The sequence below is a fragment of the Chrysemys picta genome, chromosome 3 (genome assembly GCF_011386835.1).
Source record: "Chrysemys picta bellii isolate R12L10 chromosome 3, ASM1138683v2, whole genome shotgun sequence".
Taxonomy (NCBI): Eukaryota; Metazoa; Chordata; order Testudines; family Emydidae; genus Chrysemys; species Chrysemys picta.
The window spans coordinates 44,124,408-44,139,358 of record NC_088793.1 but is presented as its reverse complement, the minus strand read 5'-3'; the positions used below and the strand labels follow the sequence as shown (position 1 = coordinate 44,139,358).

General features: G+C 38.1%; 1 protein-coding gene across 5 annotated transcripts in view; it reads left to right on the top strand.

The window, feature by feature from the left end:
• The window catches only part of CSMD1 (CUB and Sushi multiple domains 1), a 1,932,406-nt gene that overhangs the window by 1,810,928 nt on the left and 106,527 nt on the right, over positions 1 to 14,951 (top strand). For all 5 annotated transcript variants that reach the window (XM_008163737.4, XM_005289701.5, XM_065587776.1 and 2 more), the window contains one exon: positions 4,346 to 4,519. In XM_008163737.4, coding sequence (XP_008161959.2) covers positions 4,346 to 4,519 — 174 coding nt within the window. The remainder of the gene's footprint in view (positions 1 to 4,345; positions 4,520 to 14,951) is intronic.

Here is a 14,951-nt window from a genome sequence, read left to right as displayed (position 1 = left end):
CACCCAGAGGTGATAGGGTATCTTTCTCTTTTATCATTTTTCTATATGAGTTCATTCAAGAGTGCAATGATTGTCTGTGATTTCACCACCTATTTACTATTGTGCATTTATTGGGGCAACTATTTATTGTAAAGACTATTCAAATTTGTGTTACCTTTACTTCCCCTATTTGCATAATTACAGCTTTAATTCTCACTTTCTAAAGCCAGGTACCTTACTACATGAAATATAGTTTAATTTTGCTTACCAACCTTCCCTGAGATCAGGTCTGGGGTCACAGGACAACAGACTATACAATCAAGGAAATTTAGATAAAGCAAAAAGATAAATTTGCATTATACGCAAAGTCTCACGATGGAACTTTGAATATCAGCAAGGAAGTCAGACAGGAAAATTTCTAAAACAAGATAAAAGCAACCAAATAAAAGTTATAGCAAAGTAGAAGTAAACTCCATTAAAAAAGACATATAATACTGTAGTTTAACTTCTTTGCTAAGGACCACTCCACTAGGATGGAATAATATACAGACATATTCATATTGGGTGAGTTGTTACCAATTTCATTTTTGTTCATGAAACATTTTGCATTGTGCTAGATGAACTAATGAATGAAAACCATTCATTGTGTAGCAGATAAGTCCTTGTTTTCCCCAAGCAAATTGTAGGCCCATCACTTTCATGACCCTACAAGTGGGAATGCAGAAAATGTGAATAGAGCTTCCTAGGCAGTTAGCCCTATGTATAGCCCCTCCCACCCAGGGATAGCAACCAATCAAATTGCACTCACCAAACACTGAGAACTGTGTTGTTCCAGACAGTCAGCACGTGGAGCGTGCATAAACAAGGACAGGTGGGAAACAGTGTCCCATGCTCGCAAAGGGAAGGGATGAAGTAAAGAAAGTGTCTGCAGAAGCAGGAACCTCTACTGAATAAAACAATATAATTGTCTAAAAAACAAAATAAAATTGCTTACATATACTTTGAAATAGGCTAGAAAAGCAAGTATAGTAGCCACTAGGGCAAGGCAATGATGTGATTTTTGGACTTTCTGTGAATGGTGGTACTGTGAGGGGTTGCCCCCCTTGGAAAGTCACCTGATGTGCTGAGTCTACCTGTTCTGCTAGCATGAGTCCCCTTTTACCTGTCTTGCTGAGCCAGACCCTTAAAACCTCCTCTAACAACACTCAGGCAGGGCCACACCCAACGGCAGATCAGCTCTGGGAACATGCCGCTTAAGGGACTTCCTCCAGCCTTCAGATGTCCACCTCACTTGGAGTACAGACCCAAAGATATATTCCTCAATGTGGAAGAGAATATGCACAATTCCCCCCCTCCCCCCCGCAGTTAGAAATCACATAAACTGGGTTGTATTATAAACCAAAAATAAAGTTATTAACTACAATAGGTGTATTTTTAGTAGTTAAGGAGGTAGCAGACAGAACAAGGCAGATTACTAAGAAAATAAAACAGAGCATGCAAACTAAGCTTAATACACTAAAGAAACTGGTTACATGTGAGTTCTCACCCTAAATGCAGTTCTAATAATCTTCTTCACAGGCCAGATGCCCTTCCAGCCTGGGTCCAGTTCTTTCCCCCTGTTCAGTCTTAGTTGTTTCCAGCAGTCATCTTGTGTGGGATAGCAGGGGAGAACTGATCACCTGGATTGCCTCACTCCCCACCCTTAAATAGTATTTGCATAAGGCGGGAGTCCTTTGTTTTCTAGTTTGATCCCCCTTCCCTTACAGTGGAAAGTTACAAGAAGTCACAGATGATGTTTTAGTATCAGATGACAAGACCACCTGACTCTGTCGGGCCCTTGTAGTCATTCTTCACAGGCTGACCCACATGTTCACAGGAAGGCTAAGCTCTTTTACAGTCCATTGTCCTTGTTGATGGGTCATCTGCCCGGTTTGATTTTTCCATTGTTGTACCTGAAGTATTGGCAGTGGGTGTCACCCAAAGTGGCATAGCTGAAATACAGATACATAGTCAATATTCCTAATTTCAGATACAGAAATGATACATGCATACAAATAGGATAATCTCATTCAGTAAATCATAACCTTTTCAATGATATCTCACATGAGCTATCTTGCATAAAGTATATCTCAATTATGTCATATTCATATCATAAGCATATTTTCATAAAGTATATGGAATGACACGTCACAGTGGTGGGTTGTTTTTTCTTTAGGTTTATTTTTCAAACAGTTCATTTTGAATAAATAAGGGTAGAAAAATAGGATAGCTCTTTCATAATTGCTATGAAATAATGAGAATATTGATTTATCTTTTGTAGTTAAAAAGAATAAGGTTTTGAGTTCATTAACTGAAATTATACCTTTTTTCTTTTGTGTAGCAACTATTAAATAATCTCTAAAGCTTACTTTTCCACCTTTTTTAATTGGAAACTGATTTTGCAGCTGGATCACAAATAGTTATCCTGGAATCTATTCTCAAGCTGCTGAAAAGTGTGTTCTTCACAAACTGCCACAGTGATAAAAATCCTAGTAAGATAATTAGAGGAGACAATAAAGAGAGTGATCCAGATAGGATGTATTTAACAAAGAGATAAGAAGAATGGATGCAAAATCCTAATGGACTTGTTTATGCACTCCTGATTAAAGGTTTATTATTAATTTATTTGCAAGATAAAGATGTTATTTCATCCGTAGAATTTAATGAGGGCAAACATCAGCTGCCAAAATATGTTCAGCAGTACTTTTGTATGGTGTATATAATATTAAGATTCAAAAATATACTAAAGATTGTTTTGAGAAGACAGTGTGTACTGTGTTCTATCACTCACATATACAGAAGAGATGGTATAAATATAGATTCTGTTCTAGCTGTGTACAATTATGTTTTTTGAGGCAGCAGGAGGGATAATTGAAACATGATCGTTAATGTAATTAAAGCATTTAAATCTTATATCTCAATATCCATTTATATAATGTGACTTTTTTAAAGATCCATTAGAAGTCAGGTTTGGGTATGGCTGGAGAGACTTAATTGGGGGTATTAGTTGCACTTCATTTCTCCTTAAGGTTATGCAGATGGCTTCTTTAACAAAACAAGATACAACTCATCAAACATGCTGTTGCAATTTCAATCAGCTAGAAAAATCAGAGGTCATTTCACAAATGTAAACTACTACATATATATGCATAGTATAGTCCACTATATAATATTTTCGTGAACTAAATTAAAATGAGTGTCATATCATCATTATTCTGCATATTTATACATCTTACAACATTGGACCTCTCGACAAACTCATTCAGTTATTACTTGAATTGCAGTCAAAAGGAATCCTTACATTAAATCTGAAGCATGTGATGCTCCTCAGCAGAAGTTTGGTGCACAATGAGCTTTGGTAATCTATTTCCTAAATGCATGTACTTGTGTGATTGACTACAATGAAATCCAGGTTATATGTTTACCTAGTTTCCACAATGGGATCCCATTATAGCTCCTAAACTACAGCTGTCCATTATTACCAAGTTAAATATAGAAGAGGAAGAGAGTGCCTTAAGAATTGAGAGAGGAAATTTCTCAATTTGTCATTGAAATTTTAGTTTTGAGTAACATGTGCCTGTGAAAATAAGAAAATGTAGAAAAGGTGTGTGCTGTCAGTCAGTAAAATAGAACTTGAACTAGCTCAGACAACAAAGGACTACCACAATTACCATCTTATTAATTGTATATTAACGGAAACAAGGAAAAATAACAGATCGGGTTTAACTAGGTTTGAGCAGTTATCGACATATTGAAAGATTTATCACATTTAATTGGTTAGTTTATAATATATAACATTATTGTAAATATCAACAGAAATACTATATTGAGAAAAATCAACATCTATGCTGAGTTCAATATATAAAAACGTCATGCCTTTTAAAAGGCAAAATACCTCACAGACCTGGGAAAGTACAGGGGAAGGCAATTCTTCCTATTCTGTACAACAGGAATCAGCAGTGTTCTGGAGTACTGCCATGATCTACTCAGACCTGCCCGAATCTTGGATGACTAGCGCTGTTCGTCACATTCCTTTTGTGCTTCAGACTGTAAGGTAGATTGTATCTATCCTCTGCACTGGTGCCCTAGAGGGGGAAAGGGATCCTTGAGCATTTCCCTAATCTGTCACACCTGTGCCAATGAAGGCATAATTTTAAACTCTTAATTTAGAGCATATGCCACATCAGATTCTTAAATGTATGTATATTAAGTCTATGCAAAAACATAGATTTACAAAAGCTATAAGGAATTGTGTTATTTCTTGTATCTAAGAGATTAAGAAGAGATGATTTCATATTTCAGTTTCAGTTTTATGTTTTTCCCCTAGTTGTCTCCTGTGGTGGCCTCCCTTCTCCACCAAATGGTAATAAGATTGGAACCCTAACGGTGTATGGAGCCACTGCAATCTTCACCTGTAACACGGGGTACACATTAGTTGGATCTCATGTGAGAGAATGCTTAGCAAATGGACTCTGGAGTGGCGCTGAAACCCGATGTCTGGGTAAATATACCTAAAGTCTTTCTTTACAACTCAAACTCATAACTTGATCCTGGAAATGCAACGCTGTCAGGTGAATGTGCAATAAATACGATAGAAAATGAAGCTGTCCTAATATGGAAAATGTGCCGTGTTGTGTATTATTTTCTTTTCCTCTATTAGAATTTAGCAGTTTTTATCTAATTATGCCTAACATTTTAGAACAAAAGCCTAAGGAGTGTCCATCTGAAGGAACAAAATACTCCTTTGCTTATAAAAGGAAAATGTTCTGTTTCAAAAAGACAGGCATGGCACAATCAATCAATGATATTCCATCACAATTTCTCACCTGAGATATATACAAAATGAAAAGGCATTCATAATAGAGTTGGATTCTTTCTTTAATTTTTATATTGCAGTCAATATATGGAGTCCCCTTCCCCATTTTGTTTTTTGTCCATATGAAGACTTTAGTAGAAAGACTTTGTTCTTCCACGTTTAGAGCAAGAAGAAGGTAATAGCACAATAAATGTATTTTAACATACCACCCTCTTTCACTCTCTCTCCTTTGGTAATTTTTTTTGGTTAAAAAAGAAAGTCAGAGGGAAAGAAATGAGAAATTCAGTGCAAAATGGACAGTATTAAAACCAATTTTTAGTAATCTTGTTAATGTTCTCTTGAATACCATAAAAGGTACAAAAGATAAAGTAATTACTACATGTGTATTAAATTGTTCTTTAGCTCAAAAACAGCATTGTTTTATCATGCAATTAACTGACAGAACTTTTTCCAGAGTTGCTGAAGCAAATCTGTCTTTCAAGAAAATTCAGATGTGTATCATTTCTGTGTGTTTGACTGACTAAGTATATCTGTAGGTAAAAGGTCTTCATGTTCCTTTTTGGCAGACTTCAATGTGGTGTTAAAATGAGTGAGGACCATTTATGTATGGAAAAAAGTTTAATGATTTGCAATAAACTGTGATATACTTGTAAATTACTATTGAATGCATTCTTAGGATATCAAAATGCTGCATCTATCTCCATATGTGTCTTGTTTCCTTCAAAGATAAAACTAACATAAGAAGCAAACCAAATAATTCATAATACATACAATAGGTATCATCAAGGTGAAAGACTTCTGTATTGATTTGCTATCTTTGTCACATCATAATGTTTCATGGAACAGAATAGCTCACCAGGATATGATTGTCAGGCACATTAAACATTCCTATTTTATCTGGGATTAAATACTAAAACTGTTTTATAAGAAAACTAAAAATAGCTGTGGCAGATGGCTTATTGATAACTGACTTCTTTGTGTAAAATTAACAAGTGGGCTAATAATAATATTTGCCTAACTTACTTTGTATTTATAATTTGTATTATTTCCCCCCCAAATATAACAAATGTACCAAAATACACAAAGTAGGTATAGAGGTTAGGATAAATGAAAGAAAGAGGAAGCCACATATCCATCTTCAGGATCCACATTAATCAAAGCCCTGTAAAATGTTAGCCCGATTTGCTGTGAAATTTTTGAGCATTCTCTTTCTCCAGAGTGCCAGTCATTCGTTAGCTATGATTTGCCTAGCTTTCTGAATTTGTCACAAAAGTAACACTTAGTTTTAGTTACTTTACTGTAATTTATTTAATTTTGTTTACTAAGTTTTAAATTATTTTGTCCAATTTATAAAATGCTTGATCCAAAAATAAAATCACTCAGCGCAAATTCTATAAAAATAGATCAACACTGAACTCTACATATGAGCACACTGGCAGTTAAAGAACTCTAACTACCTTCTGCACACCCAAATCCATTCAAAATAATCCCTTAAGCAGAAGCCTGGGAAAATGATAGCCCTTGCAGAATCTCCTGAAGCTCAAAAAACTTGTGCTTGTGTGAGCAAGATCAAGTCAAAACTGAAAAAACCTGCCAGAAGCCCCACTCTTTAAACTTGTGTGGCTTTGGCTCAAGTATCTCAAGTATTCTCAGTTGCTAAGGTATCATATGAGAAGACAGTCAGCCTCTAAGGTAACCAGGACCCAAACTTCAGAGATGTAGGTCAAAACTAATCTGTACCTGGAAACACACTGAAGCCAATCTGGACTGCAGAGCACTGGCTTTGTATGCAATCCATAAGAACTACCTCTACATAAAAGGCCATGGTAGTACAATATGGCTAAACACTTAAGAACTGTGCTTGACTTAGCATGTGAGTAAGCCCATTGACTTTTCATGTTAGGTTAAGTATGCACATAAGTGATTTGCTTGATCAGGGCTCAGCACCACAGGTGCCAACTTTCATGTGGTAAATAAGCACCTCAACTTTCACAATAAGCCAAAAATCAATCTAATCCCATTCCAAAACAAGCCAGTCCCTAAGAACCCCAACACTCTATGTGACTAGATCCTCCTGGTGTTCAGTCTGGGACTGTGGTGGGCCCGCTGTGCACCCTTGACTTTCTCCTCCCCTTACTCCTGCTTGCCGGGAGCTGATAAAAAAAGAAGAAGAAGCAACAAGCTACAAAAAACAAGCAACAAGCTACAAGCCAAAAACTAGCCAATAAGCAACTCACAGGCCAAATTTCTGTGTGTGTGTGTTTTTTTCCCCGCAGGTTTGGCATGTCTGCTCAACACCTTATAGAAGCTATATGTGAGCAGTAGTATTTTGCTTTATTTGCAGCTTTAGAGTGGTTTTCAGGTGGCTATCCATGAAAAGTGCATTGCATAATCCAGACTTGTGCTGGCGAATATGGTATGGTCCACATCTAAAAGGAAAGGTTACAATCTCCTAGCCAGGCATAGATAGATAATCATTTGAATTCAATGTTAAGAAAAGGAAGATAACCCCCTGTATCATGGGACCAGATACTGACTCAGACAGCTCTTGTAAACATTTTCCCAAAGCAACCAGCATTACTTTTGTCTTATATGTCTTAAGTTTCAGACAACTAGTGTGCTTCCCATCCTAAATCTTGACTAAAAACTGGGAAAATAGAGACTCTTGCCCAGTCAACCGCCATCCAGATTTAATGGAAAAGAGATATAAATTTATCAGCAGCACCACACTGACACGACACCCCAACCCACATCCCTTTCTACATCAGCAGCCTTTCATATGCATTGAATAGGAGTAGGTGCAAAAATAGAAACTTGGGGCACTTGCTCCGGGATTACAGTCAAATTCCCAAGGGTGTCATTCAAATGCTTTAACCATAAGACCATCCTTTCTCTTCCTGCAGTTCTCTGCCTCATTCACTGTCCTCCTTCCAACTAATCTATGCATAACAGTGGCAGGGGGAGTCAGGAAAAAATGAAGCATGGGTTCTGTATACGTAAGTGGGCTGAATTAAGTTTGTATTCGCAACTTTAATTTATGCGTTACCTAACTTTTGAGTGGTTGATTTTTTAGCCGTCGTGTTTTAACATAGTTTTTTTTAAGTGTAATTTTACAGTAAGTCATCATTTACAGATCAGCATTTGTCAAAAGTTACCATGCACTGTCATCTGTTAGAGTTCAATTTTACCCAACAATGTACTTAAATAGAAGATAATTCCACCATCTCAGATACTGCTGTGATGATAACAGCTGGAAATATTGGCTTCGTAATAGTGATTACTAAACATGCAAATCTAAGTATTTTCATGATCCCTCATTACCATAATATCTGAGCTCTTCACAGGCAGCAGGTTTAAAACAGATGGAAGTACTTCTTTACACAATGCAGTCAATCTGTGGAACTCATTGCCAGGGGATGTTGTATAACTGGGTTAAAAAAAAAACTAGATAAGGTCATGGAGGATGGGGCCATCAATGACAATGAACCAAGATGGTCAGGGACATAAACCCAAGCTCCAGTTGTCCCTAGGGTGACCAGATATCCTGTTTTTAAAGGGACAGTCCTGTTTTTTGGGACTTTTTCTTATATAGGCGCCTATTACCCCTCACCCCGTGTTCTGTTTTTTCACTGTTTTGCTATCTGGTAACCCTAAGTGTCCCTCTATCTCCAACTGCCAGAAGCCAAGATTGGATGAAAAAGAATGGATCTCTCAAAATTGCCCTGTTCTGTTCAGTCCCTCAGAAGCATCTGGCACTGATGACAGACGAGATACTGGGATAGATGGACCATTGGTCTGACTCAGTATGGCTGTTCTTATGTCATGGTCTTGCCACTGTGTGTTAGCAGAATGTAATGCCAAGAAAGCACCTTTCAAGTGACATAAAGGAATTACATGTTGAGATTTGGAATGCACAAATGTGTGCAAAAAAGATTAGGAATGAAAGTTTTTGGTAAATAATTTTCTTGAGACTATCCTCCAAGAAAGTTTACATTCTCCTACTTCTGATGAGAGAGAGAAAGTGTGTGTGGCAAATTTTCAGTAGCATTATATCATCTCCCTCCAGGATCTCCTTAATGAAAAGGAAATTCTTTAAAGTCTTTCTTGGTATTTCTTAATGGTTTGTTGAGGCCCAGCTAATTTTCCTTTCTGAAGAAAATAGCTTTATCTGATACACACGCTGAAACTAACTTTCTCATACCAGGTTTTTAGTGTGGCAGACTAACTCATCCACCTCATCCATTCCAAAAGTCATTTGGAACACAAGGGCTTTGAATTCTAGTTATGATGTTTGGGAGCTGCAGCCATTTTAATTTATTTTCAAACACTTTTATTTCTTTATTTATTCAGAGGTTTTTTCTTTGCACAGGATAACGTCTCAGCACTTCTTCTTGGTTCTATTACCAATATACAGTCATCGTAGTGCCAGGGTACCTGACATATATTTTGTCCCCAAAGTACACTATCTTTGTTACTTTTTCTGTTTTAATGTTATTTCTGATACAAGATGTCATTTGCTATACCATGGTGATGACTTACAAGAAGATTGAATCCTTTTGTAAGTACCATGACATTCATATTGCTAAAATAGCAAGATGCAGTGGTGTTTGAAGTATTTTGTTGGAAGATCTGTCTTGATTTTGTTTTTGTTTTGTTTAACTCTTCACCGTTTGTTTTTTTCCGTTTTAAAATGCACATTGTTAAGAGCGATGGCATCTTGTTATATAAAATAGAGACATACATATAGATGGAAATAATATACACAGTTATTTTAATAAATATGTCATGTAGTATGCAGGCCAAAATGGAAAAAGAAACCAGACTGTCCAGTGTCTAACAAAAAGAGGAGTGGAAATATTCCCAAGCCCCTGCTTAGTGGCTTATATAGAACCCAATGCAAGTGGGTTATATCAGACACAGAGGTTTTATTTTTTCATCAAGTCAAGATCAGGGAGCATGTGCCAGGCTTCATTCAGTTTTAACATATTATGACCAAAAATCATCCATCTGATCTTCTGATCAGTAACAACAGTCCTTAGCACAAACTAAGCAATACTTACTATCAGTTTTCTCCTATGTTTGAATAATAAATTATTCTAATCTCTAGAACCCTAAATAGCATTCTCTTTGTTTTCTGTATGCTTGCTGTGAAATACATCTGCAGATTAAACAACCCCAAAGATGAATTGATCATTGTAGCCAAAAATTTAGGATCATGTAATCTAGAGATGGAAAAGACCTATTAGGCCTTCTCATCCATCTCTCTTTCAGTACAGGATTGTTCCCTACTGGAAATTTACTAATGTATATTCCAGTCCAGTTTTAAATGTGCAAGCAGTGCACCTTCCAGCACTTATTTGGGAAACTGTTACGCAGGGTAATAGATATCTGTATCAGGAAGACTTTCCTGATATGCACCTTGATTTTTTTCCTTGTTCAATTTCATGCATTTACTCCCAACAATGCCTCTTTTTATTGGCCTTTATGTTGTCATAACATTTTACAAATCTATGACTCATTGGATGTCCATTATCACCCTTCAGTCCCTTTGATTGTTTTTGCTTTCTAGCTTTATTCCTCTGTCTGATATCTGTGTTTCAAATTATTTTCCCCAGAGGTATTTTCACTTTTTAAAGGTTGCAGCAGCAATTGTTGATGTCATTTATTAGTCTGTTAAAATTAGTGTTTGTCTTATGATACTTCCTATTTCTTTTTCCTAAACATTTTTTGTGAGACTTTGGTATTTGTTTAATATGCCAGGCCAACTTCTCTGGTGAATGAAACTCTCTGTTTAAATATTGTTGAGAAAACTCACATCACTCTCACCAAGAGGTATGACACCTATGGGGCTGAAATGAAGTTCCTTTATCATGTCACTTTGCCATCTCAAGTCTAGTCCACGTCAATAGTGACAGTGTTGCCTGTAAAAAGTTCTTGTTAGATGTATGCTGTGCATGACTTTTGCCAGAATTGTGCCTATCTATAGACGTTTCTTTTAGATATTATTATCTCACATTTCAAGTGCAAAATACACTTGAATACAAAATATATGTTTTAAAGGGGGCTTTAGGTCTGATTCAAAAAGCACATTAAACCCAATAGAAAGACTCCCATTGATTTTCAGCATGCATTGGATCAGGGAGAAGAGAGCCTTTCAGAGCTAGTGTGCCGGCATAAATTTAGCTCAGTACAACTGTGGCTGAAAATAGTTCTCATTTATGTAGGCTCATTAGCCTATGTAAAAAGAGCTCATGGTCTCTGTCCAGTTTCTAATGAACTAATATCCATATCACAAAAAAGTTATCAAAATTGGTATTCTTGTTAGCTGTCTCAGAAATGGTCTCCAAGAGAGCTGTAAAGTAACTGTTCTATGGATAATTAAAGGCTTTCAATTTCCAGGCAGTTAGTATGAAAACATTTAGTGCTCAATCCTACAAAAAGGCCAATGAGTCCAAAGGCCAGACTTTTCATCCTGGCTTGATCCCATGTATTGTTTTTCCTTGTAACATTTTGTGCCCACAAAAATTGCACCTGTAATTCATTTAAGACCAAACATTTCTGTATACATTTGCAAATCAATCTGGTATTTTAGGTGTCTAACAATTAATAATCCTGATTCAGAACAGCACTTAAATAAGTGCTTAACCCCATCCCTACACAGAATAGCTCTTAAGTATGTTCTTAAATCCCACTGAAGACAAGGATGGAGTTAAGTACATGCTTAAATGTTAGGCTAAGTAAATATGCCATGCAGAATTGGGACCAATGTTTGTCCTGCTATGAATTTTAAATGCAAAATTTCACTCCCCCCAAAAGAAAGACATATTTCAAAATGTATGCCTAAATGTCTATTTAACAACTTTCAAAAATACTAGGTAGCCTTTTTTTCAAAAGCATAAAAATGTACTAAAATACCTGTAAAAATCCAGAAAAATAGAGACTTTTACACTGCTAAATCTGAACTACTGTATAAGGCCTTTATCCTGCAATTGCTAGTGCACAGGTAAACTGCTGCACCCTTAAAGAACCCTTTGATTTTTTTTTTATTATAAAGAAAAATAAAATAACTCTGGCTGCTGCTTGTAGATCAAGCTCTCTAATGGAAGTGCTGACCCAACCTTGAACCCCGTTCAGTAATTTCTTTAGTTCTTGAAAGCATATTATAAGAAATGATACACTAACAGCCTCCTTAATGTACCTAGAACCTAATTTGACCTGATTGGGAAATTAGATAAATTTGCTATTTTATTGTCCTGCTCCTTCAGTTCTTGAGCTGTTGGGATGTTTAATCTAATCAAGGCCAGACTGACTGAAAACCATTAAATCTAGTAACTGGAGTGATCTGTAAGTGAAATGAATCACATGGTAAGTGCACAGGGCTGTTAAGTTCTTATTCAGATAGCAATAATGTAATATTCCAGTTGTCATTTCTGAATGATCCTTGTACCCGAGATTTCCTGTGCTTCCATATATATGGCTTTAATGCAGCCATTGCACCTTAATTTTTCACTCACTGGTAATTCAATAATCAAACATTCAAGTGTGAGGAATCTCAGGATTTGGGCCGACTGAGAAGACTCTGCAAGAGTACACAGTTTCTGTTTGATTCAAACCATTTGTGATTATTAAACTCTTTTTCTTTCTAGTAACCCTTCATGTTCCTTTTTTTCATCTGTTTCATAGGCATTTTTCGTCAAAGACGCTCTTGCCCTGTTATCCTGAGAGGTTAGCCAATATTCAGGGCTTTGTAGATTTGTTTCCATTAGGAGGAGAAATTATTGATATGTGTCTGGTATATTCTTTGGTGCAATACTGTTTACTTACAAAGAAGGTACAAAAAGTTCTTCTTCGAATGATTGCACTTGTCCATTCCACTCTAGGTGTGTGCACACCCTGAGCACAGTTGCCAGAAATTTTTCCCTCAGTGGTACCTGTCAGGGTGACTCAAGTGCCCTCTGCTACCATGCACCATTAGCACAGAAATAAAGTACCCAGCGAACCCCACACCCCCACAGCTCCTTCTTACAGCCCATAACAGTCACTGAAGCTGTTCTTGCATTCACAAGCTCTCTAAGTGGTCTTTATTCTTACTGTACACTGTTAGTTGTAGTTATTTACTGTGAATTTTAATGAAGTTTGGTAAATTGGTTAGTTGTGGGGTTTTTTTGTGGCATTTTCATCTGATGCCTGGTGCTGAGGGATGCCTTGGTCACTGGGCTTTAAGCCCTGTGCCTCCTGTAACAAGGTTTTGCCCCTGAGAGATCTACAGTCAAGTTGTCTGAAGTGCCTGGGAGAAGTTCAAATCGGGGACTGCTGCCATATCTGCAGGGACTTTAAGCCTTGCATGAAGAAGAATTGGGAGGTCAGCCTGAAGTTTTTGCTCATGGAGGTGTCACTGAGACCTCCATCTGAGCCACACCGGTCAGACTAGCACAGACTGGCTCGGCATTGGTAAGACTGCCAGGCATGTGGATCAGAGTAGAGTGTGATCTAAGCCAAAGCATTCCTCTACCTTGGTACCATAGAAGTCAGCATTGTTGACTCCAGCAGCTATTTAGGCACCATCAAGTCTGGTAACAGAAGAGCCTTATATATCTGTGGTACCGCACGGTACTGATACTATCTTGGAACCAACTACACCAGAGGCATTTGCCAATGGGATGATTTAGTTGGGGATTGGTCCTGCTTTGAGCAGGGAGTTGGACTAGATGACCTCCTGAGGTCCCTTCCAAGCCTGATATTCTATGATTCTATGATAGTCTGCCATGGCTCCCTGTCAGGACCTGTAGAGGAAGAGAAATAGGGGTCTTAGGCATAGGCCACCACCTCGTCCCACCTCAATGTCAATGCGTGCCCCACACAGTCATCCAGGAGGTTCTAAGCAGGCATTTTGGTTGGCTGCTTTAGGATGACATACCAGTTTCTGCAATGCCAGACCCTGATTTGTCCTTTATTTGCAAACCACCTTTCCCACTTCTTTGGTGCTTGGTCCCGTATCACCACAGACAGAGTGTTGAACACGGTGGAAGTTGGATACACCTGACAATTTATTTCCACCCCTCTTTCCCAACTCCCCACATTCCTCTTCAGGGACCCCTCTCATGAAGAACTTGTGGCCTAGGAGGTTAAATTTATCATTCAGGAGGGACTGTGGAAGAGGTTCTGCAGAATTTTAGAGGGAAGGAGTTCTACTCCGATTATTTCCTAATCCCGAAAGTCCAGGGAGCTGTCAGACCCATTTTGGACCTGGATCAACTCAACAATTATAAAGTTCCATATGGTCACTCTGGCATCCATTATCCCCTACTTGGATCCCAGAGACTGGCACACCATCCTTGATTTAAGAGACACTTATTTTCATGTGTCAATATACAAGGAACAAAGATTCCTCAGATTTGTGGTGAACCATGCACCCTACCAATTCATGGTTTTCCATGTCTGCAGCTCCTCGGGTGTTTACAAAATGTATGATGGTAGTGATGGCTGCCCTGAGAAGGTTAGGGGTGCAGGTCTGCCCTTATCTGGACGATTGGCTAGTCAAGGGCCAATCCACGGGTCAGGTACTGTCCAACATTTGACTTATCCAATCGACCTTTAAGGCCCTAGGCCTTCTAATAAATGCAGACATGTCTATCCTCACTCCAGTGCAGAGGATAGAGTTCATTGGGGTGGTGATCAACTGTACTCAGGCCAGGGCCTACCTCCCAGAGGTACATTTCCAATCAGCCAGATCCCTGATTACACACCTCAAATCTCATCCTATCACAACAGCCTGAAACTGTATGAGGCTCCTAGGCCACATGGCCTCATGCACATACATGGTACAACATGCAAGACTGCACCTCAGACCTCTCTAGGTGTGACTGGTCTCAGTGTACTTGCCAAGCTGTCTCCCTCTGGACGCTGTACTCTCAGTACCTCCTAGGGTTCTTATCTCTGGGAGTTTTGCGTTGCCCACTCAATCAACCTTGAGGCCTCTTACCTTCTGGGAGCACAGAATGAGCTGGCAGATTACCTCAGCAGGTCTTTCTCCAGATGTCATGAGTGGTCTTTCTTCCCAGATGTGGCCAGAGTCATTTTCCAACAATGGGCCACTCCCCAAATAAACCTGTTTACA